The 27,793-nt window shown below is 42.6% G+C and overlaps 1 protein-coding gene across 3 annotated transcripts; it reads right to left on the reverse strand.

Annotated features, from left to right (window-relative positions):
• Nucleotides 1-4,380: 4,380 nt before the first annotated feature.
• mtss1la (MTSS I-BAR domain containing 2a) lies at nt 4,381-27,729 on the reverse strand. Of its 3 annotated transcripts, XM_085461274.1 has the most exons (15): nt 27,130-27,729; nt 23,461-23,522; nt 23,283-23,356; nt 13,285-13,369; nt 13,005-13,096; nt 12,838-12,912; nt 10,751-10,908; nt 10,510-10,617; nt 9,990-10,087; nt 7,945-8,077; nt 7,212-7,286; nt 6,831-6,986; nt 6,320-6,496; nt 6,019-6,184; nt 4,381-5,737 (listed from the first exon to the last, which is right to left on the reverse strand). In XM_085461274.1, exons 1-15 carry the CDS (start codon nt 27,196-27,198, stop codon nt 4,935-4,937), a joined length of 2,331 nt encoding a protein of 776 aa, XP_085317400.1. In that variant the 5' UTR covers nt 27,199-27,729; the 3' UTR covers nt 4,381-4,934. The 3 variants fall into 3 exon arrangements, with proteins under 3 accessions (XP_085317400.1, XP_085317401.1, XP_085317402.1); XM_085461275.1 differs by lacking the exon at nt 6,831-6,986; XM_085461276.1 differs by lacking the exons at nt 6,831-6,986; nt 7,212-7,286.
• Between the last annotated feature and the right edge of the window lie 64 nt (nt 27,730-27,793).

The raw sequence follows: 27,793 nt of genomic DNA on the forward strand, positions 1-27,793 counted from the left end.
TTCAGTCCGTTCACAAGTCTTCTCTGAACTTTAGATTACTCTTCTTATCAGGCATTACATTTCTGAGCTGCTCGCACTCATGGCGCAGAGAGACAAAATAAACTGAAAATGCACCTATATGAATGCAAATCCGAGGATCTGGGCTGTTAAACTGTGTAAACATGACTGCTTTACGACGGGCTGTGCTGAGTAGCGTCTTTGCCTCTAGCGTTATGGCGTTATGCACACCAGAGTTCAAATTAAGACTGTCACCCTGATTGCTCTTCCTTTCCCTCCCCACTCTGCTGGTGTGCCACGCACCCACATGGCTCTAAACCTAATCTGTAGGGGTCTACTGCTAATTCTCACAACTCCCCTCACCTCTCTGTAAGTGGAGAGTCAGAAGAGTAAACACTGTATGAAGCTTTGAGTTGTCGGAAAGATAAGAAAATAATGGGCTAGAGAGCAAGCTCTGTTGAGCTTGTCTCCCATGTCATGTCAGCCTTTTACCTTGAAATGCACGCAGATCAATATTTATATGCCTTGGGGGTGTGATGTTACGCTGGGTATGTAATTCAATGCCATGCATTGCTTCTATGCTCATGCTCTTGCCAGAATCTGTATTCAGTTTGAAAATTCATCAAAGCTCCCGCTGAAAGATTCTTATCAATTCAAAACCACAATCCATCATAGCAATTTTAGCCAAATCCACTCTACAGTAAACTGTTCTTTTCAGGCAGCGAGCCTCCAGACAATTCTGAATCACAGCCTGCAGCTGGAGCACAAAGCTCATATTGGTTGCTTGTTGTATTCCTTTATGTGGCACCAGCTCTAGGCTCTAGGCTGTGTCACCAGGACACATGAGCCATCCCACACTCTCGCTGGTGTTTTTACAATCTCTGACCACAGGAGGGAAAGGCATATCAAAACGTGTCCACCAAAATAACCCCAGAGCATTCTATGACAGGGAGCCCATTGATGGGACATGACCTCATGCAATATTATCAGTGTTTCCATTGAAGGTGAAATTGTGATACCTGAAACAGACACTGTCAGGGAGGACTCTGTGCGCTCTGTTGAGCTCGGCAACTTTTCTTTGAACTTCCTAAGTGCTTCATGAATGCAAATCAAATCCTGTCTTTTATCATGTTGTCTCACATGGTGAAATTCACCGTGACTGCCAGCATGGGAGATAGTGTAGCAGAGGCTAATTCAATCACCGGGGCCAGGCCAGAGTGTGAGGGATAGTTTACTTGAGGGTTGCGGCAGTTATCTACAGAGATGAAACGCCAACATACAACACATCAAAACAACAAAGCTGTAATGAATTTAAAAAAATAAAAATAATGAAACTGTCTCATTATCCCTCTACTCTAACAGATAACTCAGAGCTGCAGGGTATTTCCAAAAAAAGAAAGAAAGAAAAAACTCATGCTGAAGAAAGCAGCAAGTGAACATTAGAAAGCTTCATGCTTACTTAATGAATAATTGACCAAATCTATTCCCGTCATTCAAATAGAGGCAGACATAGCTTTTGAAGGCAAAGTTTGCAGCCTAGCATTTCAAATACTCCTCAGAGACAAATGAAGGATAGGACTGAAGGAAAGGCATATGTTCTATAAATTGATGTCAATGTCTGTCATTCTTCTGGCAAAAATGGGCTCAAAACATCCTGAAAAGATGAAAGTTAGTGTTAAGAGGATTTAGTACAAACATCAGTTAACAGGCAGTTAGGGCCCAACACGAAATAGAGTAGGCTGATGTTTTTAAAAACGAGCCATTCAGCAAAAGTCGATGAAATAATTGCCTTAAACAGGCAGGTTTATTAAAAGGAACGGCAGGACATTTACAATGGATGACTAAGCATTCAGCTCTCAGGTTACTAATCGCTAGTGAACGTTTATGGGGAACATTTATGTAAACTCTCCCCCCACTAGTTTTCCTGGAAAAGCTGCAAAGAGCCTTTTCTGGAAACACAATGATGCCCGACAGGAGCAGCATGGTGTGCTCTGTAGCACCGTTCGTTTAAGTGTTCCTGTGTATATGGTACCCTAAGGACATTTTCCCTCATCACAACCTGAAGGCAAAAAAGCAGTTAAAAGAGCTGAATAAATATAAAAACATTTCACTTATGTGTTAGGTACAGCTAATTAGATATGATCTGTGATCCCCTTGTGGCTTCTACCTATTAGTGTAGGATTTAAGCTCGGCAGTAGAAACCATAACTGTTTATTAACACAGATATTAATTATGGGGAAACGTGAGCGATCAAGTTCAGATGGTATCTTCGCCAATAATAGTACTGGAAGTTTTGAAAATGACAAATAAAAAAATCATACTAAAAAAACAACCAAACCAAACCATCTCATTACCGACTGTCTATTCTGAGCCTTTTAACTCAGAACAGTATACCCCCTAAAAGCTGACGCTCATTCACAGGATGACTGAATAAGTTTAATAAAATGAGTACAACAGCAGCCACTTTGAAGGAAAAAGCCCCAAATAATCTATTGATTAATGCAAGGCTTGTTTTGGTAGAAAAAGGAGGGGGAAAACGAGCCACTTCAGGGCCACATCATGTCTGTGGAGACATTTTATTATATCTACATTCTGATTAGTGGGGCCTAGGGCTTTCTCGGTGATTAGCGCACTAAGAAATAATCACTGAGTTGAACAGTATCTCCTTGTAGCCCGGAACAATCACGACTTTTTATTAGCACATTAAAAGATTTCTCACATCACGAAAAGACACAGGAGATAGTGACTGCAAAATAAAAGAAAAAAGAAAATGAGCACTGCTGCTCAATAGTCCCTCTCACTCTGCCGGACTAAAAGGTGAAATTTTTAAGAGGCAGTGGTGATGTTCTCTTTGAAATGCAGTTTGGAGAGTGAGAACATTACCTCGGATGAACACTGAAGCTCCACAGTTCTTTTTCTCAGTTAATTATCCCAGCAGGCCCCCGACATTAGGCAGGTTTCCATTACTCGACCAGTTCAAGGTAATGAACTGATGGTGTACATTCAATAATGTGCTATTTATGAAGCTGAGAGGATTATGAGCGACCCATTGGGGAAAATATGAAAATACTGCAGGCTTCACGAGGAGAGGAGGATAATAACTTCGTCAGACACGGTGTTCCTGTAGCATCTTCCATTTGATTTACAAATGAGCCCAAAACCAAAAGCTTGCCACCCCCTCATTATCTGTGGTCGGACTAGAGGGTCCAGCCCTCTAATCTTCCACCTCGAACTCTGTGAAAACAGAAAAGACTAGCTGTATTTTCTCCGGTGCGTTAAATCACGAGCTCTATTGTTTCTTTCTTTTTAATTTTTTCTTCAGTGTAACAACGTTAAGTGGGGTCTTAATAAGAGTGGCTCTAAATGGACATTGTACCCATACATCACACGATATTACCTTCCAAAAGAAGGTCCCTTACCCAGGCAGAGGCCCTGCGGTTCATCATGCCTGTTGTCCAGGGGGAAGAAACGTTATAAAGTCAGTTTAGGAGCTGTTTTCCAGCAGGAACTATCATTTAATAAATAATGAGAGAGACTTTCTGCAGCTGTTAGAACATAAATTTCAGCACTATTTTACAACATGCAGGCTAAAAAACAAAACCCTGGCTGTACAGGTTTTTTACATTCTATATGTGTGTGTTAGCTTAAAGTTGACTGTATATCTGAATGGCTAGTGTGAGCATTTTTCCACCCGTGAGTAGTTGAAAAGCACAGTTTGACATTTTTGTTTTTTGTTAACATTAAAACAAATGAGTATGCTAGCATACCCAGGTACGAATATGGATGCTTTTCGTCTCGGATGCCGTAAATCGTCCTTTTCTTTCTTGTTTGTTCTATATCCCTCCAACTATCCATCTTTTCAGCCTTCTGCACATTTTCAATGAGGCAGTAATGTCAACTGACATCCCCCATTACTGTTCATTTCGAAGCTACAGTTTGCTCAGTCACAGTGAAAGGCCTAAGGCGCCCCCATCTGTGTTTTCAGAGTGCTGCAACGTGGTCAACAGTCCTGCACTCAACGACTGTAAGCGAAGCAAGTGTAAAATTAGTAAGAAAAATCCTGACAGACACTTCAAAAGTTCAAACTGAGCTGAGGGGTAAGAAACTACATATCACCACTATAAACTGTACAAATTAAAAAAACTACTGACTGGATTAGAATCTAAACTAAAGTAAGATCCTGAGGAGATATACTTGTAATAAAATGAAACCCGTTAAAAAGTGGAGAAAGCAATGAAGCAACAAACTTCAAAAGGCTTGGGGAAATAGCTGACACCACTTACACACGAGCTGCATGTGCACAGCAGCTAATTTAAGTTCTTTGATTAATTGCAGTCCTTTACAATATTAAAATATTTTTTCTGGCACAAAACAATCAAGTCGTTTAACAGTAAAAAGCCAGTTTAATTGCAGAATATATTGACAGTACAATACAGCAATAAAAAAACTGCCATAATGCTTCTATTTTTACATGACTTACACAGCTGCTGCTCAGCTCGTCAAACAGAACAGCAACAGGGCACAGTACAGTAACAATGACAATGACACGACATACAGACAGGCTCACAGAGCACTGCACCCGTCATTCTCCACGGGCTAGGGATGTGTTAATTAAGAAATGTACAATATAATAATAAACATAAACCAAGAACCGAGACACAGAGCATTCGATGACTGGGTTTGAAAGGGACTGGTTGTCACACAGGGAGAAGAAAGCACAGCCACCAAAACAAAAATAAAAACTAAAAAATATGGATTACTTTGCATGTATGCACTTCATACATAACGTTAAATGACTTGACATTGTCCATGATCTCTCATTACTCTGTCTGGCCTTCATTTACCACATTATATCCTCTTTATTACTTGTGCCTTATTTCACGTATTACATGAGCGCCGGTGTATTTCAATACAGAGCTTCAATGTGTCCTCCCTCGCTACCGAAGGATCCTAGGACCAGACCTGTCGTCTGTTACTGTCTTGCGGAGCTTCACCCCCCGGCGTATAGATACCAGCATATCTATGTCCTCCTGACTGACAGAGGACGCCCCCTGAGGCGCAAACTGAGCGGGATCCCCTGACAGTGAGCTAGGGAAGGGGAACTGACCCTCACCGAGGGCGTGGGCGCTGGCTGCCAGCTCTCCTATCTTCTCCACCAGGCTGTGGCGGTTGGCAGCGAGCATAGGGTCCTCCTCAACACTTTGAGCAGCCATGCCGAGGGCCTGCTGTTCGTAAACAGTCCTGTCCGCCCCTCCTCCACAGCCCCAAGATGTGTCAGGGAGGCTCATCCGCTTTGGAGGAGCCCTCATATTGTCACTAGCTGATAGGTCATCACCATACAGAAACTCCTCACTGCCTGCAGAGTGATGAGACGGGCTAGTGTAACCCGGGGAGTTTGGCACTGTTGGGGTTTTAACTGGCACGATGGGAGGCCGGATGGGAATGGGGCCAGATGTAGACGGCGTGCGTCTCACGCCAGTCTTGGAGGATGGCGTCCGGCGTATAGTGGCTGTCCCTGAAGCAATAGCTCCAGCGCCGCTTCCCCCAGCGCCATTTGGAGTTCCCTGAACAGTCTTACCTGCAGGCAGACCCGCTGTACTTGCAGGTCTCTTAGTTTGGATCATGCGGCGGTAGCTCTGCGCGATGTTACTATGACGAGGGATGGTGGAGGATTTGTCAAAGTCCACCTGCCCTTCACTGTCAGCATCTCCATTAAGAGAGTAGCACTCATAATCAGAACCTAGAAATCACAGCAAGTCATGAGAATCCATTTTTCCCCCACACTGAATATTCAATAGTTCATAGAGCAGTTGTTTTGGAGGATTAATTAGCAGGTGCTTCATTACATAGCAATTCACAGTAATCAAACTGGAGTTTAAGGCAACACGTGCAGCACTATTCAAATCACACACGTGCAATGATTGAAACACAACAGTTAAATTCATGAATAGTGTGCTGTATGTGGATATCATGTGTGTTTAATCAGGCAGGAGTGTGTGGCTCTTCAGGGATGACTGTTACCTTGACTGGGTATGGTGTCCTCGGAGCAGGAGGGGGTGTTGGTCTGGGTGCTATAGCCACTGGAGTACTGCAGAGAGTCTCTGCTGCTCTTTTGCTGCTCCATGCTCAAGCCCCTGGTTAGAACCATGGCTAGAGTACTGGCTGCTGGAGAGAGGGGCTCACCAAGCTTAACACACATATACAGAGATACAGACAGGCAGGAAATACATAAAGATTAGGACACATTTACATTTTCATCACACTGCAATCCCTACAGCATACAAATTGATATACTGGCATTTATTTTTTCACTCCTTTTTACCTTGGCTGCAATGGTTCCTGGGCCACTTCTCACCCTGTGTGGCTCATCAGCTTGCATTCCAGAATACCCCTGTGGACTGGGCGGAGCCTCCAGTTCTCTCATCTTATCCACAGACTCCCTCCTACGCTGTGGGGTGCTGGCCAACGACGGTTCGCAGGAACTCGATTTGGCCCAGTCCTGCAACAGCAGACTGAATAATGAGACCGTCTTCCAACTGTGCATCTCCAGTGTTTCACTGGAAGTTGTGCAGTAAAACACGGAAGCTGTTGATTTGGCTTATAAACTGGTTAGATGCATGGTAGATATGAATAGAGCACAGCAGGGCGTGCAGTTTAGCACATCTTTTTTGTGGAAACATTGGAAAACTGAGCTTGATGAGCAACAGCAAAACAATGATTGTGAGGTTATTCTACGGAATGCGAAATCTGTGAAGGCAACAAAACACAAGAAGCAAAGAAGCAACAAAGTCTCAAAAGAGAACCCAAAGCAAAATTTGCAAATGAAAACAAACCTTCCAGCTAGGAACCTTTGATGTGGGTGAGGGAGTGTTGGATCCAGGGGAGTGGTTAAATGTGGGGGACGCAGGAAGTATAACAGATAGAGGCCTGATGGTGCCAGTGTGTGAGAAAGCAGGGCGGAAGGTGCCGAAGGATGAGCATGAGCCAAACTGCGGAATGGACAGACAGGTCTGAGTAAGAGTGCTCAACATCGGCGAGTAGTCCACGTTATACCTTACAGCGGCTGTCGTTAAAGGCTCACGGGCCTCTTTAAGCTATAGATAAAAATGATTGAAATGCACAGCACATCAGCGTGCAAGTGCATACATCTGCTAGTGCGCGTGTGCGCGTACAGCAAAGCAAGTACGCTGGTAAGAGATGCATGCAGTACTAACCGCTGTAGGAGAGTTGCACTCGCTGACAGACTGGCAGGTTTCTGAAGCCTCAGAGGAGGCTGAGCTTGTTGATTTCTGGGAAAGGAAAGATGGAGTAAAGAACAGTGGAGATGGAGAGGAAATGGGGAGAAAAAGTTAGATGTGAGAGATGCATAGGAAGATGGTGAGAGCTGGAGAAGAGTGTTGATGAGCTTTAGAAGGAGGGATTTTTTTCTCTCTGAGGGGATCTATATTCTATAGCCTAGATTGAAAATAAAGTAGCCTGTAAGATCATTTATTCAGAAAAAGAACGTTTCATCAGTTGGTGTGTTGCTGAGTGTGTTCTCTACACTGCAATCTGTTCAGACTGTGAGAGTCTGAACAACTTTATCAGTCCAGTGGGATAAAAATTCAACATTTGCAACTGATAGAGATCTATTGCAAAAAAAAAAAGAGCTCAAACTCTTATGGTGGCTTCATGTGTGAAATACAAAAACATGGAAAAACTCTATGGTTTTCAATTCAGATACAGCAGACGGAGTGTGATTGTGGTTAAAAAGAGAGAATTATTGTAGATCTGCATTGACAAGAAAGTGGTGTTGTTGCCGTGTCCTCCTGTCCTGATGTTTTACTGCCAGAGAAATCTCTGGAGATAACAAGTCTGCTTTATTCCTGATTTTGCTGCAACAAAAAAACCCAAAACATTTTCCCTCCTGATAAAAGGAAAAAAAAATATCATAGCTGAGACTGCTACCTGGCTTGTGATATCAGAGGGCATGGGTGATGGAGGCTTTGAATGGGTGTTGGCGTCTTGGGAGACAAAGCCCGAGTCATGGGAGGAGACGCTGCTCAGCCGATGGGCTCCTGAGGAGGGCATCTGGAGGAGACTGTTGACAGGAAATCGCATCGGTGTAAAATTCAGCATTTAGTATGCATTCTAATCAGGATTAATATTATCACATTTATGGTTTTGTAAATTACACAGAAAATAGTAAAAAGAATAAAAGGCTTGTGAAAAATTAATCACAAAAGCTGTGATCATGAAGGCTGTGTTGTGTGAGAAATCTAAATGATTCCATTCTTCTAATTCTGGTCCATCAAAGAGCATTAAAAAGTTATCATTTCTTTGATTCTTCTTCCTTTCTGAGCATTAACAGCAGTCTTTGTGCTTTCTGTCTGCTGCTCTGTCATTTTCACTCTGCGCCGCTTCTCTTTGTCACCCACGCATTTTGAAATGTGCAACTCGCACTTCTCACCTCCCCTCCCATACTCCCCTCCCACACCTCCTTCTTCCCCTCTCACTCTGGAATCCATCCGACATTAACATTTCTCGTTAATCTTCATTCTCTTGGATGAAGCTTAAGGAGGATTGCCAAAATAAATATGGCAAATTAAACACAATAAATCATTTAAAAGTAAAGCCTAGTCTTAAGCAGTCATTTTTCTCTCCTTTGAGTTTTTAATAAGCAAGCTTGTTTTTATTGTTTCCTATTAAAACCTTTGTCTCTTCATCATAATCTTTCATTTGAATGTGTGGCAATGTGTGGTGCTTAAGTTATTACCCTATAAAAGTAGCATCTCATTACTTCCCCAGTCCCCTTAATGATGACTTTCGACACCTCAGTATGTATCAGTAAGGACCTGTTTTTTTCTCAAGGGTAGCTGCATAGGCAGAGACCATCCTCACTAACTTCTGATGCACACCCAGTCATTCCTCTCTATACTCAGGCCTGAAATATGACAGAAACCGCTCAGTGGAGAAAAGAGCTTCAAGGGTTAGTGCTAAAATAATAAAATCACGGGGAAAAGAGTCAATGTATAGAAGTCAGACTGAACTGAAAGACTGTTTCAGAAAAAGCTTACATGCTGGTGGTGCAAGCATCTGTTTTAAAATTAGCCAGCCAGGAATACCTGTAGCATACTAAGAATAGGACATGGCGTTAATTGGAACAAGTGTCAGGGAGGTTCTGCTCGGAGCTGTAGCACTAAATAAAAGTGAGAAGGTATGATATTCCTTCCTCTCAACATTAAAATGTGTTTGACCTAGAATGCCACATTTGTAGAGAAACTTTTGCGCTATCACCTTAAGTCAGATGAATATGTGGATTTTGGCTCTTGTGTAGGCTCACGGCTGTCAGCTGGTGATATTTGACAGCTTTAGACCTAATCTCGCTGTAAGAAGCTTGAGAACTACAAATATATGCCAGGAGCAAGAGCTGAGGAGCTTGCGAGATAGCGCTGCATGTCGACTGTCACTGCTAATCAGGCTGTGTAGTGAAGAAGACATGTCACAGGTACATTCATGGATTTATTGTAGTCTTTATTAATATGCTATTAAGCCGGCTGAAATGATTTTTTTAAAGTTTATAAAATATATTACAACCTAATGTACAACCAAAACCTTATATAATACTGGGCCTCTTCCAAATAATCCTGGATGTTTGACCTTCACAGTACGGTATTATGCAGGTTTCATACACAGGCTCTTTGAGTTTGACACTTGAAGAAAAATGTTTTCCTGAGCTCATCTAAAACAAGAATGTAAAGCATGTACTTGCAAGCATGATTTGAAAATTATGGCTTGGAGATTTATTTCATATTCATAGAATCTGGGTTGTTCATTTTAAAAGAGGAGACGTCAACGTCATCCTACAATTTTCTAACCACTTAAATGGAAAACAGCATGATTTGTAACTCAAAACAGAGGACACCTTTTATCTCATTCTGGATGTCTGGATGTGGCTCTTTCATACAAAAGACTGCAACGTGCAACAAGTGGTGAGTGTTTGAATAATATACCTGCACATACTGCTCTTCCTGGAACCTGTGCTACTGGGGGAAGAAGGAGGGGTCTGGTAGGACCAGCTATAATCAGAACCTTTTAGGTCCCGGATCACCTGCAGGAACACAACCAAATGGGGATTTAGACATAGACAAGTCTCTTTTCAAATATGGGAAAAAAAGACGAGAACCAACAAGATAAATACACAAGCTGCCGAGAAGTAAAGGTTAATTAAAATTGAGTTAATTGCAGCTCAAGCGCCCTTTCCAGGTGTGAACTGATAACTATTTGTTACTCTATTGGGTATTTATAGCAGGTGGATGGAGCTATGAAACAACAAGTTGCTTATTTTAGCCGTCGGATTACAAAAAATATCAAAATCTCTCCGCTCATAATAAGAAACACAGACATTTTTAACCTTTGTACTGAAACCACACACGGCAAATTAAATTCTGCTTCAAATAACTTTGCCACCACTGTGAGGAAATAAGCATGTCAGCGGCACTGGAAGAATTTGTAGTATTACACTCCTGTTACCTGCTCACTAGCTGGTGGCAGCTTGTGCGGGTCTTCAGTCAGCAAAGTGAGGTCATCAACAATGGCTTGTAAATGTGTTATTTCTCCCAGCATGGCAATCTCTATATTCTGCAGGGAAAACAGTATTGATGAAATTAAACAGCTACCACATCAACAGGACGCAGCAAAGATATTTCACAGTGTATGTCGGTGTTCTTTACACGCACAAGCTTCCATACTAAAAAGGCTTAATGTCCCTTACCACCACAGGCTGAAGCAAGTTGATGAATGAACAGTAGCGTCCCCTCTCCTCCAGGAGAGCTCTGCGCACTGCCTGCTTCTCCGTCTCCTCCATCAGCAGGTACAAATCGCTGACATCCTGCATGGCGCTGTCCAGCTGGGGGCGCAGATTACCGCGGCCTGCGCAAGGCGAAGGCAAAGGGTGCAAAGACACAAAAAGGCAGGAAGGACAGAGCCAGGGAGGACAGAGGTGAGGGGAGTTGAGTAAATAAAGAAGGAGAGGAGAAGGAATGAAAACAGATTAAGATTTGGACGGGAGGTTACAAAAGTGACAGGAAGTGTCCGCAGTGCACGAGGGGGAGGAAGAGAGGAAAAGATGAGAGATGATTAAAACAAATAATGATAAGCTGCTGTGTACTAAAGGTCAACACACTTAAAAACATTACACCAGAATGGATAATGACCACAGGAATGAGAGGACACTGAAACAATCAGTGCAGCTGGAGATGATTTGCAGACCCTGAAATGGATGAGATTGGAAAAACACTACTGTATGGAAGGTCATTCAACACTGCATGCCACAGTGATACTTTATGATAGATACAGGAAGTCTAAGCAACGAAAGAAGGATGAGATGAAGATGAAAACGAGTATTAGGATGACACACGATTTGCTGTGATTGCATGATGTACACATACACTGCCAGTCATTTTGAACACTCTACAGTGTGCTGAGTTTTAGCACATAGAAAATACTGTTCTACTTACAAAATATAATGAACTAAAAGGGCGTGAGCAGATCTAAATTAGTATCACTCTATGCTGGCAATCGCCTTGATGAAAAACATTAACAAGCAGAGCGCTGTAGATTATTCTTACAGCTGTCCATATCTTTAATACGTTCAGCTTAATGAGCTACGCTTTCAGCGCACCTGTATTTAATAAGGCACTAATTAACTGAGTCCCAAAAGGACGTGATTTATAGATCCTTGCAACAGAAGCTGTATTCACAAAGATGCAGGACAATACTTGCAGCATCAAACCCCACATAGGGAGCGATTTAGGAAAATTCTCAAATCAGGAAGCGATAGCAACTTTTACCGCAATGCCACGTATGACATATTTTTTAAAAGGTGCAGCTTGACTGAATTCAGTCTCTATCTGACCTGCTAAATATCTGACCTACTTTCAGACCTACTTGCACAACATGTGTCTGCTGTGCTTGTTTGTTTCCCATGTAAGTAATTTTAGTATTTAATCATTTTTCAACATCAGACTGTGGAATCAATGTAACTGTCTGGGCAAGAGCCTGCAGATGGACCGTAGAGACAGGCTGAAGTCATCACTGTTGCACTGTTTAGCTTTTTTGTCAAGTATTACAGAGTTATGCATTACCTTACACTCCATATCTGGAAAATATCTGGATTTGTTTTGTTTTTGCGCTATTTTATTCCCTGCTTAAGAAATATTCGTGTCTCCTCTCCGTTTTTCACCTTAGTAGCAGACGCTGGTGTTAAATTGATTTGTAAATAATAAATGGGAACTACTCCATCTTTTAACCACAAATGTTAAGACAGATGGTGTTTTCTTTGACTGGCAGGTTTACGTAAAGATGGGTTTAAGCCTTGAAACTAATATGTGAAGTTCTTATTTGTAGCAGCAAACATACCTAGAAGCTCTACAGCCAGGGATAAACGGCAGACAAAAACATTGAGGAGGGTTTCAGTTAGAGGGAGGGAGGAGAGGAAAGAAAGAAGAACAGGCAGCGTTAGCTGTTTTAAATCAGGGCATAATGCATGTTTATGACTAGCCTGTACCACTGCTACATTAAAATACTGTATGAAAATAGGAGTTTAATTACAGCCAGCAGCGGGGGATAACGCAAGCACAGCCAGGAAAGAAGTTAATTTCTTTGATTTATAGGGTAAACTATCCAAAGTTGGAAAGGAGCCTCTGAAATTGTGCCAAGCATTTTGACTTGAGAGACTTATCCTTTCACAATCTACCCTCTAGATGGTGCTATTTTACTGCTAGTGCAGCGACCAGTCGCAGACTTCATTAATTAAAATCCGTATAATACTAATTAATATATCACGAGAGAGTTACTAACCTTTTCTTGCTTTTTTCTGGAGTTTTATGGTATCAAGTGACTTTCTTTTGATTTCCTGACGAGATCTCTTGTATTCTTTGGCAAGCATGTGAAGACAAAGGAAGTATAAATTTCCATACAATACACATTGTGCAATTAATATCTTTTATATTGCTGTAGTTATTCACCTTTGGCATGGTCTTTGTCCAGCTGGTTAGCCGTCTTCTTCCATTCCTCTATCCTGTCCTGGAGCGGCGTAACCAGGCCTTCCATAAGAGCACTGCAGCAACAAGAAGAGACAATATTCAAGAGAATGAAGGGTATAACAAATAGGTTTATTTCCACAGCATAGCAAAGAGTAACAAAATAAGAGAAAGGTCACCATGGATGGAGAACATAATAATCCCCTCAGGACAGGCGAAGAGAGAAAATTGCAATGGAGCAAATAAAAACAAAAGTGACACTTACTTGGTGAAGTGGCGTAATTTTGCCTCAATGCTACGGTGTCGCATACACATCCTTGTCAGAGCTGAGCCAATGTCCCTGGTAGCACCTTGTAAACACAATATGAAAAATAGAAATGTCATCTACGATATCGGAGCTCGGCAATAGAAATTTAGACCTAGAAGACCCAGAAAAAACGATTTTCTATAAGAGGGCTATACAGATATGGAGTGCTTTGAAAGGCCTGAGACTCTCTTGTCAAATGGACTCATCAGCTTTTATTCCTCCCTCTTTCAGCTGGAGAGGCATTTTTCGTTGCAGCCACTAGATGGACATATGTTGACCGTAAAGGCAGGGCGTGCAAATGTCACATTTGTTTGGGGAAAGCAAACGTTCCAGAGTGACCGTAAAATAAAACCCTGTGCTATCTTCTTCCCTCCTGACAAAAACACGTATTTTTCCTGTTGACACTTTAACGTCGCCGTGTGGTAATCTCCCCACACTGAGTAAATAACGGCTTGTGTGAATTTGTTACTGTACTTTTCCTCTCTGCTGAAGTGTGATTAAATGAGGTTTTAAGCCCCCAAAGCTCAGGATGGTCCACTGTGTCACTGATGGTTCATAGGCCAGTGTAATATATGGCAACACTGATCCTGTTGTAATCTGGGCCACATAAGGCTAATCTCAGGGTCTCTCACCACAAACACACACACGCGCAGACACAGACGCACACAAGGAAAGAGAGAAGACACCTCTTATAGCAGACAGACCTCAGAGCTGAGGCATGTATGTGTGTTTGTGAATGATTGCTGGAGCGTATGTGCGGAGGTTTGTTTGTGTGAACGTATGGACAGGTGGTGTATTTTACCAACCCCCACACCCTTTCCGAAGTTCTCACCCCTTTCATCCTGGAGGAAAAAGGAGGGAACCATGTAAGGGGATATCCCTCTATTCTTCCCTGTCTGCTCTGCCTTTCCTGTTCTCTCTGTTTCCTAAACACCATTCATGCAGGGCAGGCAGCGTTAGGGAGAAACCAGCTCTAACCTTCACTACAAAGCCTGAAGGAAAGAGAAAATGAAACGCACGACTAATATAACTGGCCTAAAATGAGACTCTGTGTAAGAAATGCTCCAGATTGTCGTCCAGTGAGATCTGTGCTCTTTTCCAGATATCACATAAAGAAACTAGGTTACTGTCTCCTGCTGATAACATGTCAAACTGTCAGACAAAGACCAGCTGAGTCCAACATTTGGCTGTCAACTTCACTAACTGCTGTACTAGTTCAAAGAAACTCAGCAACAGATCTGGGCCCTGTATGCATTGCTCCTCTGAGTGAGAGGAGAGGTGAAAGGTCATCCAGCTGTAACACACAGAGGTATTCAACATCAGCAGGAAGTGATTTAGAAAAGACATGTGGAATCTATACGCTTTGCTCTAGATATAAGCAGAAAGTGGGGAGTCCAACCTATGTAGAGGATTCAGTCAGGTAAGAAACTTTGTTTACACCAGTTCATGATAACCAATGAGAAACTCAGACATGCACGTGATACACACACGCACTGATTTTGCCTTTCTCCTGCTAAAGCCATTACAGAAAGCACCCACAGAATGAGGCACAAGAGAGTAATGTGGGTCCTGGTATCTCTAAAACAGACCGTCCCAATGTCACTATCAGCTGGAGTGAACTTTCAGCCCCCCACTCCTGTCCCATTCACACCTGCCAATTTCCCTCCTGCTCCCCACCTCTTCCCTCCTGTCTCCTCCCCTCCTTCTTCCCTTCCCAAAAGGGGATCAGCTGACAGCTACATCCTGGGGAGGTTCAGGGCTTCCTGACCATGTCCAAGAGCCATGCTGGCCTCTGGCCTTGACCGGATGGATAGTGACACGGTGATTCACTCCCGTAGCCCCCCTACAAAGGCTCACAGGCATGTGACAAATATATACAAGCTTAAGCCTGACTCGAAAGACAATTATTATGCAACACTTAGACTTCTGTCCTTCTTTCTATTTTCCTTCACAGCCAAAGACCTCTATGTGTTGTTTCATCCTTTTTCTTCCCCTGTTCATTTTGAGATTTGTGACATTTAAACTTCACTAGTCCAGATTCAGCATTTTCAACATGTGGTCCATAACAGTTTATGTAGCGAGAAAAAAAATGAGCTTCAGTAAAACTGATTCATCCACCCTGAAAATAATATTTCAACAAAAATGCTGAAATAATTTGATTACATGTTACAATACTTGATTTGCATATTGTTTATATCACACATATTTTCCTTGATGATTATTTGAATGTATAAAACTTTTATTTTATTTATTTCAGTTTGAACTTAAAAACATTGCTTCATGTTTATGTGGGCAAAGAATGATGTTTGGTCATTTCATGATATAATGTGGCAGCACAGAGTAAAACAAAGCAAGAACTTTCTCTTTCAGTCTGATTCATTCAACCTTTCCTGTTAAGAAATCTAACAGCCACCTCACTCATTTAAAAAAAAAACTAAAAAGTCAACCAGCACAAAAATGATGATTACCAAACTAAACCACTGTTTTAATTTTTAAGTCATATCATGATTCTTTGATATAGATATATCAATACTTGACGTTCTAGAAACATGCTAGCTGATGTGTGCAAGAACTGGAAAAGTGATTATTGAGCAGACCCCTGTGGCTTTAGGATCTGGGCCGACCTCATAGCAGACAGCCACACGTGCACGAATTAAGCAAAACACAGACCACTACGGGGGAAAACTGTTATGCAACAGAACCATATATCTTACAGCTTGGAGCAAACAACTGGGAGTAACTGAACAGTGGACAAATCTGTGGTTCATTACAGAAGCGCTGCCGTGTGTGCATCTGAAGCTCACGGCGCCTGGTTTAATATACAGGCTGAGCATAAATACAAACTGCCTCGAGATCTGCTACGTATGTTGAAAAAAACATGGGGCTGTTGGTGGGAAGGTCATGCCCCCATTGGTGGCTTTAAGCTCTGGTATCTGAGGCCAGACCAGAGTAGTCTAAGCGTTTACTGAGTGGTTCCATCCAGAGCTCTGGTTCTGATTAACTCCCCTGAATCCTTGGGGAAGGAGGAGCATTTTAATAGGCCTTCTTTATAGAGAGTTCTCCTGCCAGGAGTCGGGAGCCAGAGGCTAAACTGCCACAGGCCTAACTCCATGATGTCTTCAACATGGGAGCTAAACTTAAATATCTCTCTTATTCACCATCTAAACCCTAACGCTCAGCTCAGATTTCATTAGTGCTCAGACAAGCGAGCCTGAATGTCCTTCTGCTGGAATTAAGGCTGGATACGTTGACGCCGGCTTTCAAGCTGAATGCAGCTCACTTCTTCTCCATCTTGATTTCTGCCTTTTGTGTCAATAAAACACGTTTGTGTGGAATTTTTTCTAGACCCTCAAACAGCCTCTGCCAAGGCAAGGAAATTCCATCATCCGTGAGACAACTGTTATTCTTTGCATTGGCACCTTGGCCACTGTGCTGGCTGTGCCTCTCAGAGACAGTTAAGCCTCCTGCGTTTACCCTCCCTCACCCCTTTTAAGTGAGGCAGAGTGTGAACTGGCAGGGACACAGAGAAGGCCACTGATGGATGAAAGGCAGTGTGGGGTGAGACGGGAGGAGGTTGAAAGAGGGCACACACGGCGGAGGTGCTGGGCGGGTTTGGCCTGTCAGAAGGCAACGGAAGTGCTATAGTGTGGCAGGTGCAACAGGCCCTGACAGGACGACATCGTCCACAATAAGCCGAGAAATTAAAAAATGTAATGTTTGCATTACTGTCAAAATATTTCTGTAATTTGTGTAGTCATCTTCACTAGAACACTTTATATATATCTTTGAAGAAGAAAATGAGGAGGACCTGCTTTGATTTTGACAGCTTCACTTGTCTTCTTTAGCTGGTAGTTGAGCAAAGATGAAACTGAGATTTCTGAAATCATAACCTGATTAAACATCAAACATTCACATCGTCAAGAGATTGCTTCAAAGCACAGCTTGAGCTCTTTTGGTGCAGCACAGTAGGAGCTGTCTGTATTATAAATAAAGCAGCATCTATTGCATATGCTGGTGAGGGAGCTGTGAGTTGTGAAGGAGGTAAGAGTGGCAGATAAAACAGCTGTATCTGTATGGATTATGAAACGAGAGTAGCGTACTGTACGCCTGCAGCAACAAAAGCTACAGATCTGTGTAATTTATGTTGCTTAAATATTGGACATGCAGTATCTGTGAGTTTATTCAATAATAAAGATGGTATTTGTCCACTGTATTCACAGTTAGAAGAGGGAAAAAACATAACAGCAAATCCAGGGTACAGATCCGAATGCTTTAGGATTAACACAGTGTGTTCTGTCTGTAGCAAAAATCAAAACGTCATTCCAAGCCTTTGTGTCACTTCCTTATACGTGGAATGCTTTTTATTAGTACAATACAACTAAAAGGCAGAGGAAACAGCCCCGGGATCAATTGTTTTAGTCTCTCACACACAGTCGAGCGCACACTCATCCCATTGTTGCCTGTCCAGACAGCACGCACAGCAAGTTTCACCTCTCAGACAGACCCCAGTGTTTCCTGATGTGGCGTAAACATGTTCTGGTGTGCATTAGAACAAGACTTTAAAGAGGAGGAGGAGGAAGTTATATTCCTCTGCTGGAGGAGCTTCCTGTTCAGGGGCATAAATGTTTCTAAAAATAATCACCACCCCTTGTCCAGATGCGCTTTTCATTAGAGATGGAAAAAAGGCCACAGGGAGAGAAAACAAGAAAAAGTACAGCAAAGGGAAGCAATCCACAAATGGCTGTCTTTGTCTCATGCCAGACAGGGATGTTTAAAGCTGAAGAAGATAGATGTGATGTCCCTTTATGCAAGAACAAATAAGCAATGATAGCCAAAGTTTGACAAATTTACTAAGCAGCGCTCTGTCAACAAATCTGCACCGATTCAATCAGACGACTCAAGCGCTCCTGTTTTACAGGCTCAGCAATTTTCTTTATCTTAGCTCACCCGAGTCTGTCCGGCCTTGCCCCACCTATGTAAATGCTACTCTGCTCATTTGCAAACAGTCCTGCAAACAATGCAGACAATACTGCTGGTCCTTCTGCTGCTGCTACCTCCATCTGAGTCTCTGAGCCTGAAGTTATCTTGAGCAGCAGTTTATTATATTAGCCACTCTGCCCTGCGCTGATCATCAGAACCTACGTGTCAAATATAAAAGCTTGAATAGAATAACAGTTTAGCGGAACAGTAATTAGATATCCATCCAAATCATTGGGGTTCATTATGTTAGCCTTGTGAACGTCTTGATCTGGTGTAAACGTGTTCACAACACATCACCCAGTAATTTTTGGGCCACTTCAATCTTGACCGATGTGTTTAACGGACCAATAATAGCAAACATGTGATCTGATCTGTCATTCTACATTTTCATTTCTTTGAAATTGTATTCCTTTTAATCTCCTCTCTCGCATTCCTCCAGCAGCCTCTCTCGTGCATTTCCCCACTCCTCTCCAGCTCCCTTCCAAAGCGGAGTTCGTGTTCAGGATGTAGCCGAACAGAGTGTTCCCCTCGTGTTTGTCTTCTTAGTTTGGTATTCGACCTCAGAATTAAAGCTACGCTGAACCCAAAGATTTGTTTTCTCTCTTGTTTTTATTTCCCCTTTTCATCTGTTTCTCACATTATTGCTGCACCCGCTTCACCCTTTACTCTGTGGATGTAGTTATTACAATAGCTGGAAAACATTCATCTGCAGGATGACCGCATTGAGTTTAAGCCCATAAACTCCGTAGTGACTCATGAAGAACTCTGCTGGAAATTGTCCGACGAACAAGGTAGGAAGCTGAGGGGGAAATGAGAGGCTCTTGTCGATACTTAGCGTGACCTTGTGGTTGAAGGTCGTGAAATAACCAAAGAGCCTTGCATACAATTAGCAGAATGGCACAACAGTTTGTAATTTACCAGCTACTGTATTTATCTATGTGAATGACTGAACATGTAGGTCCGATCTAAATCACTTGAAATCTATAAGCTAATTAACTGTGAGCTGCAGATTCTAAACTCTTGGTTCTGGTACACAGAATGCAGAACAGGCTTGTCTCAGGCTTGTACATGGGATGCAAATGTTGATGCATGTCAGCTTTGGTCTGATGGGTACACTTATTATTTGACATGTCTGCAAAAATAGCTGCACTGCTGGGATAGCACGGAATACATTAATCCCCTGATCTCGCTCTGCGCTAGGCCACGGCCACATCTCGTCCACGCCAGGCTGTCCAGATGGCGGGTAGGGATATCCGTCCCATCTGCCAACCCAGAGAAGTACAGCGGCCAAGCAGATTAGTGCTTCGCTGACACACTGATCTACTAGCATACCTCCACAGAGTATGGACTGAGTGAGTAAGAAAGAAAAGACACAGAGCCAAACAGAGAGGACTTGCAGTGACCGACAGAAACATTGTTTCCATGGGTGTACATGTAATGGAGTATGGACGGCGCTAGCTTTGATAATCACACGTAGAAGAAGAAATGTTCATCCGTGCTTAATAAAAACATGCAGTGTATGGTTGTCTGGCCGGTGATCCCACAGTGTAAATTTTTAAAGCTGGGGGTGGCTGATCAGGAAGAGAAGAGAAGGCAGTCTGTGTCTGTGTGTTATAGAGTGGGGCTAAGAGGATTAGCTAAACGCCTCTGCCTAGCCTGGATACCCAGAGCTGTGGAAATCCCACTCCAATCACAACCCCCACCCAGGTCAACTAACCCCCAACTACAGCCAACTCACTTTCTGCAAAACATGGAGACTGTGTCATACTTTCATGGACCATTACCCATGTCTCTTTGATGTCTATCAAACTCAACTACGTTCAAAAACTGGAAAAAAAAACAACTTTTGTTTAAAGAACACATCATACATCCAAGCAACAACTAAATAAGTCACACAGTCTCCAATTTTCTCAACTCGAGTCTGATCCTTTTAAATGTCCTCACATAACATTTTAATATGAACGACAAAAAAGGTCCAGACGGCACACCAAAATCCATTAGACTGGCCAATCCAACAATAAAAGAATCCAAAGAGCTACACGGCCTTAGGTTAAGTTGCACAAAAGCTTGGTGTTGAAACGTATATCCTTAAAAAACCCAAATTCTCCACATATACCACCTAATATAGACTTTGTGGCTTGCAGACCTTTATTGAACTCAGATGCAAGCTATGAGTTCACTGAGACAGACGTGCCTTCAGACATAGATCCATCAGCACAGCTTAGAGAAACAGTGCTATTAGACACAGTGCCAGAACGCCTGGAGGCCAACTCCTCCAGCTGCTTCATAGAAAACAGATGCTAATACCATGACAGCTACCATAAACTCTAAAAATGGACAACGCAAGCAAGAAGTCTGAACATGGACACACACCGAAGTAGTGTGGCAGACACCGATTCAAACAGAGAGCTGAGTAAGGTTAGTTGAGCAAAGTCATAATACAATTATGATTAAAAAGATACCCTTTGAGAAAAGTGCAGAAGAACAGTTAAGAATTCATAAAATTCGTTTCAGTCACTGTCCTCTCTCTCTGGGACTATCAGGAAGCTGTCAGTGAGGAGAAATGCTGCTTTTCTTGGCAGGGAAGTGTTTACAGTCTGAAGAGAGAGTGTGGAAGTAAGAGGGGCGAATGGGTGAGTGTGTCAAAGTTAGATTAAAGGAGGTAAAAGAGGAACGCGATGAAACCTCCAGCTGTGCCAGCAGCTGCAGCTCGTCCCCAAACACAAGCGTAGCTCAGAGTGACAGCGATTGGGGCCAGCAGTTCATAGCCAAGGGCCTGCCCCCTATAGCGCAAATCAGCCCTATAAGGCTGTGCAGACGCCGAGACAAACATCATCACTGCAGGCAGGCACACACACACACACACACGTGAAGGATACAGACAGAAAAAGAAGAGAGAGAAACAGAAATAAAGGCTTACTATATACTGACCATCTAACCTCTGAATTCTTTTTATCTTTATGGTCCTAAATAAGTTTGAGTTAGCAAGAGTACAACCATGTGGAAAACAGAGAACATCTGGATGCCAGGATAGCTTAAATAAATTGACATTGCAGCTGCTAGAGAGGCAAAGTTGCCTAAATAGGTTTAAAGGTTACCCCTGTGCACTGAGAGCTAGCGCCAGTAAATATCGACATTACTCCTACCTAATTAATTACTGGGTTTGGTTTGGAGCACGCAAAGACTAACACAGCTCACACAGGAGAGACAGAAGTGAGATGGCATGCTTGCTAAGAGCACATAAAAGCTGCACAAGATGTTTTAGTTTTCTTTTTTTTAAGCAATGACTGCTATTTGTAAAACCAGTTGTCCCACAGCAGAGCTTCGAGCTAAATGCTAACACTACCACAGAACATGCTTGCAATGACAAAAAAGCATTGCTGCTACAGCACGTTTGATAATTATGTCCACTATGTGCAAAATGTGTTACTGGCTATCACTTAGTAAGTAACTGTATTAGCTACAGGCCTGATGGGAATTGCAGGTTTAGCCATGTAGCGCTGAACCACTTGGTTAAATGCCCACAGATCTGTCACAGATATTTCATTATGGAAAAGAATCAAAAGATTATTGAAAAGTAAAGAAACAGTGACCATTGTTGTTACTCCCTTTATTATATTGACGACAGCATGTAAGGGAAAATAGCAGTGTTTTATAGGTCATGATAATTTGTCAAATGGAAGAATAATCCCGTCAATCAATCAACACTGAGCACCGATGAAAATGATAAAAGCAGAATAATACTAATATAAGACTTTAGATTTTAGTAAGAAAAAAAATTATCTCATATGTTTCTGTCTAAGTACACTGATTCCCCTTTAATTGCTAGTCTCTCATCACCCATGCAGTCTGTGTCCTGAGAAGGATGGCACTAATCCTAAACTTAATGTGCCTGGGAGAAAAGCAGAAGTGGGCGTATGAGTGACACACTTACAGATTTTATACAGCTATCTGCAAACTCTCGTTGCCCTTCTCTCTCTTCTCATCTCTCTCCGGAATATCAATCATTTTGCTATTTTCCCTTTTTACAGCAATTTTCCTTTGAAGTCTTGCCCTTTATTCCTACCATGGCCTACCCCCCATTATTTTAGCAGGCTGCCAGCTGCTCGAAGCCAGCAGGCTGACCCCAGTCTACCTTGCATCATCTTACAGAGCTCATGTGCACTCACACCAGGAATCATTTAAAGTAGCCTTTAGTATTGTAATAGCGATAAACTGTTGCTGTAAAGTGCAAGGAAGTAAAACTGGCAATAATAAGTGAACACTGAGGCTGCTCTGTTATTTTTCCCAGAAGTAAGTGGTCAATAAGGGGCGGTGCCAGTGCAAATAGTTTGAAAAACATCTTGGGATGTGGCCTGTAAGGTCAGGTGACCAGCTACCAGCTGTCACTCTTTGAATACAGTGCATCAGTGTGTGCTTATGTGTGTGTGCGTGTATGTTTCTGCGTCTATGTGATTGAGTGTGTCGAGAGCCTCGTCGGGGTTTGCAGGGTTTTTCTGACCTACATACTGCTCTCGACGATCAACTCCGAAGAAATCTGTGTTAATCAGCGGCCTCTCCAGCCAGCCAGTCTGCTGCCACTAGCGCAGTGACAAAGCAGATCAGCAGACCTCATTAAGACCAAAGAAACAATAAGCTTAGATTTTCATTTCTCTGAGCCTCCACCACCCGACCTCGCTCACAGCTGGCCCCACTCGCGTCATCTTAGTGAACAGAATGGTGCCGTGAGAGACAATACACTTACTTAAGGATGTGAAAAGTCTGTTTATTTTCTTTATGTGACCTTTACGACTTAGAAAGGGAAAAACATACTAACTGCTTGTCTACCAACACTCTTAGCTTCTACTTTTTAACAACTCCCTACTAAAACAACAAACGTATTTGTTCAACAAAGCTGATCATTATCATGACACTATTTTTCCACCAGTTCATACAGAGGCTCGACTCCACACCATGTGAGGCTAAATTTCCCTTACCTCTAGAATTGGTCGCCATGTCCGCCACCTTCTGAAAGGCATCTAAAAAGGCCACTGCTGCCAGAATTGTGGTCCTGTAAGTACATTGGTTCATTGCACTCTCACTGCACAGAGTCTGTAAACACTGCACAAGAATTTTCCTCACTGAGGTTTACTGTTCACAGGAACTGCTTCTCACCTGAGTTGAGAGTGTAGCTTTGTGGCCTTGGCACTGAAGTCTTCCCACACAGGGTAAGAGCTCTGATAAGAGAAAGGAAAAGTGTTAAACCAAATAAATATCTCACCAAGGACATTCAGGTCCGCGTGCTTCAACAAAAACAGCAGGCACAAAAATTTCAGTGTTAGATTTAGTCACACAAAATGCATTTTCTCATTGATTTTGGTGGAAAATACCAGGTTGAAATCCAAATAAGGAAAATAAATGTATATATCCTACCCCCAAAAAACATTTGTTTTATTCTGGGAAAAATCAGTCAATCACATAACGCCTGACAGACCCGGTTTTATTTTTACAAACTAGTAATTATTTTACACTGATTAGCAGATCACTCTCGACTTGTTCAAAGCTGTTTTTCTTTTTTTCCCTTATCTTTTTTCTTATTCCATTATCCCCTTTGGTGTGTGTATATCAGTTCATTCATATATATATATATTAGGGGTGCAACGATATTCGTATCGATATTGAACCGTTCGATACAGTGCTTTCGGTTCGGTACGCATATGTATTGAACAATACAACATTTGTAATTTATTTTATCAATTTTCCTTCTGACGATGCTGTCTGTGTTGAGCGCTCAGTGAATCTGTGTTCGACTACTCCGCCTAGGCTGCACTGCACATATATATATATATATATATATATATATATACACACACACATATTGCTAATAATAATTAGTAAAGTGAAAAGAAAAACAGAAAAAAAGAAGAAGAAGAAAGCTATGGAGAGGCTGGCTTCTTACCCTAGGATTAGAAAAAGGGTGTTGTATAAGTCCATGCTCTGACTTGTCTTTAAAAAGGCCAGTGTTGTGCACACTTGCAGTGGATTATATTTACAGTGTATAATACTAGGGCAGATTGTGAAATCACAGTGATGTATAACCCTAGAAAACCAATGGGGTCGGCTCTGACCCCATTGGTTTTCTAGGGAAACCATGGGGTCAAATTTTACCCCATGGGTTCTCCAGGGTTAAAATTGGCATACAACATTTTTTTTATGCTTCGTCTTTATTATTATCGATTCCCTTGTTTCATGATAAAACAAAAACTTGAACTTGCAGCTCTGTGTCTCAGTGTATTTGAATATTTAACTTGTTTCAAACTTGTTTGAAACAACGGGTAAACATTGGCCACCTACAGTGATAAATCTCTTTTGCAAAGAGGTAGATAATTTGTCCCAGGTGACAAAAGAACTACATACTTTTCGATTTGTATATAGATATTTGCATGTCTGGTGTGCAGGCACGTGCTGTGTACAAGGCCTAATATCATTACTATTTATGCACGCAAGCCAGGTAGTAAGACTTTCTTTTGAAAAACCTGGATTAGATTTAGCCCAGGATCGTCACATGCTGCCGTGAGCTATAAGAGCCGACCATTAGAGTGGGACCTTGAGCCCTGGAGTAAGAAGAGGAAGGGCACAACCTCTATGTGACTCTTTGATGGAGAGGAGCTAAAAGGGGTTACACATCTTGATTATATATAGCTAGCATGCAATCACAAAAGAGTCTTGTGCTGCATCACTTATAACCTCCATTCTGGCAATGACATGATTTAACTCCCAGGTTACCTTAGATAAAGTCTTTGCCTTGGAAAGTGATTTAGGAGCCATTCCCTCTTTTTAAAAAAATTGTTTTTCATGAACCTCCCGGCTTGGCTGTTCCCACTTGACTTCAACAGGTGTCTAATTAGCCTGTGGGCGCTGTGGCTCTGAGGGGCTGGAGGGATGTGCTGCCAAGACAGCTGAGGGTAGAGGGCAAAGAATTGGGTAAAGAGGGCTATGTGCAGTGCAGCTGGGAGGGGGGCACACTTTTTTTTTCTTTAAAGTTCATTTACACCCAACAACATCCAGGGATGAAAAGGATGGATAAAAGAGAGAAGCAAGCAGAGAAAGTCTCTTCCTCCCACAGCTCGTCATTCAGGTTAAAGCATTATCCTTGGACCTGGTAGGAAGTGTTGCTCAAGGACATTTGGTTACTTTTTCACACAAAGAGGCTTGAAATCACTTTCCCTATCACTCTCATCAGATCAAATCTAATTCCTGATGTAATTCTTGACTCCGGATCAAATCTTGCAGAACATTCTTTTCTCATTTCATCCTGTACCTACTGTTCTAACACCTCCCACTCTTTCATTTCTTTTCCTGTTGCCTCATCAGACAGTTACATAACCAACAGGTGCAGCTATTATCCACACATTTTCTCTATGCAGTACAATATAGCACACAGGAGGCTGTGGAAGTGCTACATCTATGTCACGCAGCTACATTCTAACAATATTCAGAATTAGGAAAGCAGTGCCATTGGATCGCTGGTTCGATTGGCTTGCATGGCACAACCAGCCGGCAGGAATGAGGTCAGATGTCTGTCTCGGACAGTGGACATTGATACTGTGCTGACTAAGGGATTCAGCCTCATTCATCTGTGCTGCTTATCAATACACAGACTGCCTCTTTCTGTGAGCCCCTGTCGCTCTCTGGCCCCGGCATGATTGCAACACAAAAAGGAAATTTATGAAACCAAACCAGCACTGCCAATAGAGCTGATTTCACTGGAACCTGACTAATGAGAGGTCCATAAATAGTCTGTCCTAAGGCGCCATGATCCTGCGTGCTAGTAATCAATAAGAAATCTGCTGGACTGAAAGAAGTGCTTGACGCTTGACTTATTCGCTGTTGTAACCACTTTGCTGCATCATGGGTTTCCCGGACAATGAGAAGACTGGGTGCTGCCTCCAGGCCCAATGAATGCGTTCACACTTTCCATCTGTTGTCATGAACAGCAGACCACCCTGGTTCAACTTCCTTCACTTGACCCCTCCCCCAACATACACAAATACACACGCTGACATGTAATCAATACACACACAATAACATACGTGTGATTCTGGCTTAAGAAATTGTTTTTAACTAAAAGACAGACAGCACTGGCTTCGTACAAATACAGCGCAAGGTCACACAGTTCAATTGTTAAAAGATTAAATGTGCATTTAATACCAAGTTGAAAAAATGTAGATATTTCAGTCCAAATAACAGGAAGCACAATGATAGCATTTCAAGTCTATTTCTGTTCAGAAGCTGAGGTTATGGAGCTCTCATTTTCTTCCAGAGCATCCTCTTACAGCTGACACTTAATTCAGAAATCACTTGAGGCTGGGATAGAGAAGGAACAGTTGTTTAGGGTTAAATGGCACCCATCATATGTGTAGTATGACTTTTATTAACTGTGTAGTATAACTTCTTCTTTAGTCCTGATAGTTTTACTGTAACACACAAAAAGAGGAATGAGAGCTGGAATATTTTTTTAAACTTTGATTATGATCTAACCCGTGGACCACACACCCGCAAATAGTGGTTTTGTGTTAAAAGACAAATGTTGTTCTGCAAATGTTTCCATGCAAGTACTCTGGCACACTTGCTAAAGTGTGAGCACTGTTTGACCTGCAGTACATTATAACGACAACACAAAGGGAAACACGCTTCATCTCCCAGTTTGTCCTACAGCGGTGTTTCAAGTGGGGGAGGACCCGGTGAAAGAAACAAAGGCAGTAAAAAAAATGCATCTGATCAGCCACTGTGCAATCACAAAGGTCACATAATTCCCTATCTACTTTAAATTATGTGTGATACCTTCATGTCGTTCACAATGGCCTGGAATAATCCACCCAGCGCTCCACACTCCTTTTCCACCGACTCCATGGTGTCAAAAACAAACAAAAAAAAGCTCGCGGAAAGACAAGTATCAGACAAAATATTCCACTGTTGCTGCTTCAAACATCGGACGTGTAGACCTTTGTTTTCTTCATCCGTCCTTCGAGGTGCTGCCCTACAACAACGTAGCCTGCAGCGAGGAGGATGCGAGGACGCACAGCCCACAGCCAGCAGCGGAGCGCACAGACAAAAAGAAATGTGCTGCTCGGTGTCACCGGGTACTCCTGCTCGCTCTGCCGCCGGTACTCGCCTTTCGGTGGCACAGGAGGGATGGAGCAGGGGCGCTCTCTTCTGCCAGGTTGGACTACAGCTATGCAACGTGGAGGGCACATGCACGGTAGCTTCTCATGATCACCGTTTAAACACAATCAACGGAGAGAGCACTACTCTGGGGAAGAGGGCAAGAGGAGGTGGAGGACGAGCAGGAGGAGGGGGTACGACCGGATGAGTCGCAACAGACGCGGGGACGCGCTCCGTTGTTAATAGCGGAGCAGATGTCTTGGAGCTGAAGGCTCCCGTAATAAGATCCATGGGAATGGAAAGGGGGCTGGTCAAGTGCGTTTTTTCTGTCTTGATAGGAGGA

This window comes from Copadichromis virginalis, linkage group LG7 (assembly GCF_057382275.1).
Source record: "Copadichromis virginalis isolate Kocher_CV1m ecotype Utaka linkage group LG7, C_Virginalis_male_GT1.1, whole genome shotgun sequence".
NCBI lineage: Eukaryota > Metazoa > Chordata > Actinopteri > Cichliformes > Cichlidae > Copadichromis > Copadichromis virginalis.

Bases quoted from the DNA above. Each gene is read 5' to 3' on its own strand.
- mtss1la (XM_085461274.1), bottom strand. From the start codon at position 27,198: ATGGAGTCGGTGGAAAAGGAGTGTGGAGCGCTGGGTGGATTATTCCAG. The intron at 10,618-10,750 runs GTAAGGGACATT...TTTTCCCTGCAG, and splicing joins ACTTGCTTCAGCCTGTGGTG to AATATAGAGATTGCCATGCT. The intron at 10,088-10,509 runs GTAACAGGAGTG...GTGTTCCTGCAG, and splicing joins TGCCACCAGCTAGTGAGCAG to GTGATCCGGGACCTAAAAGG.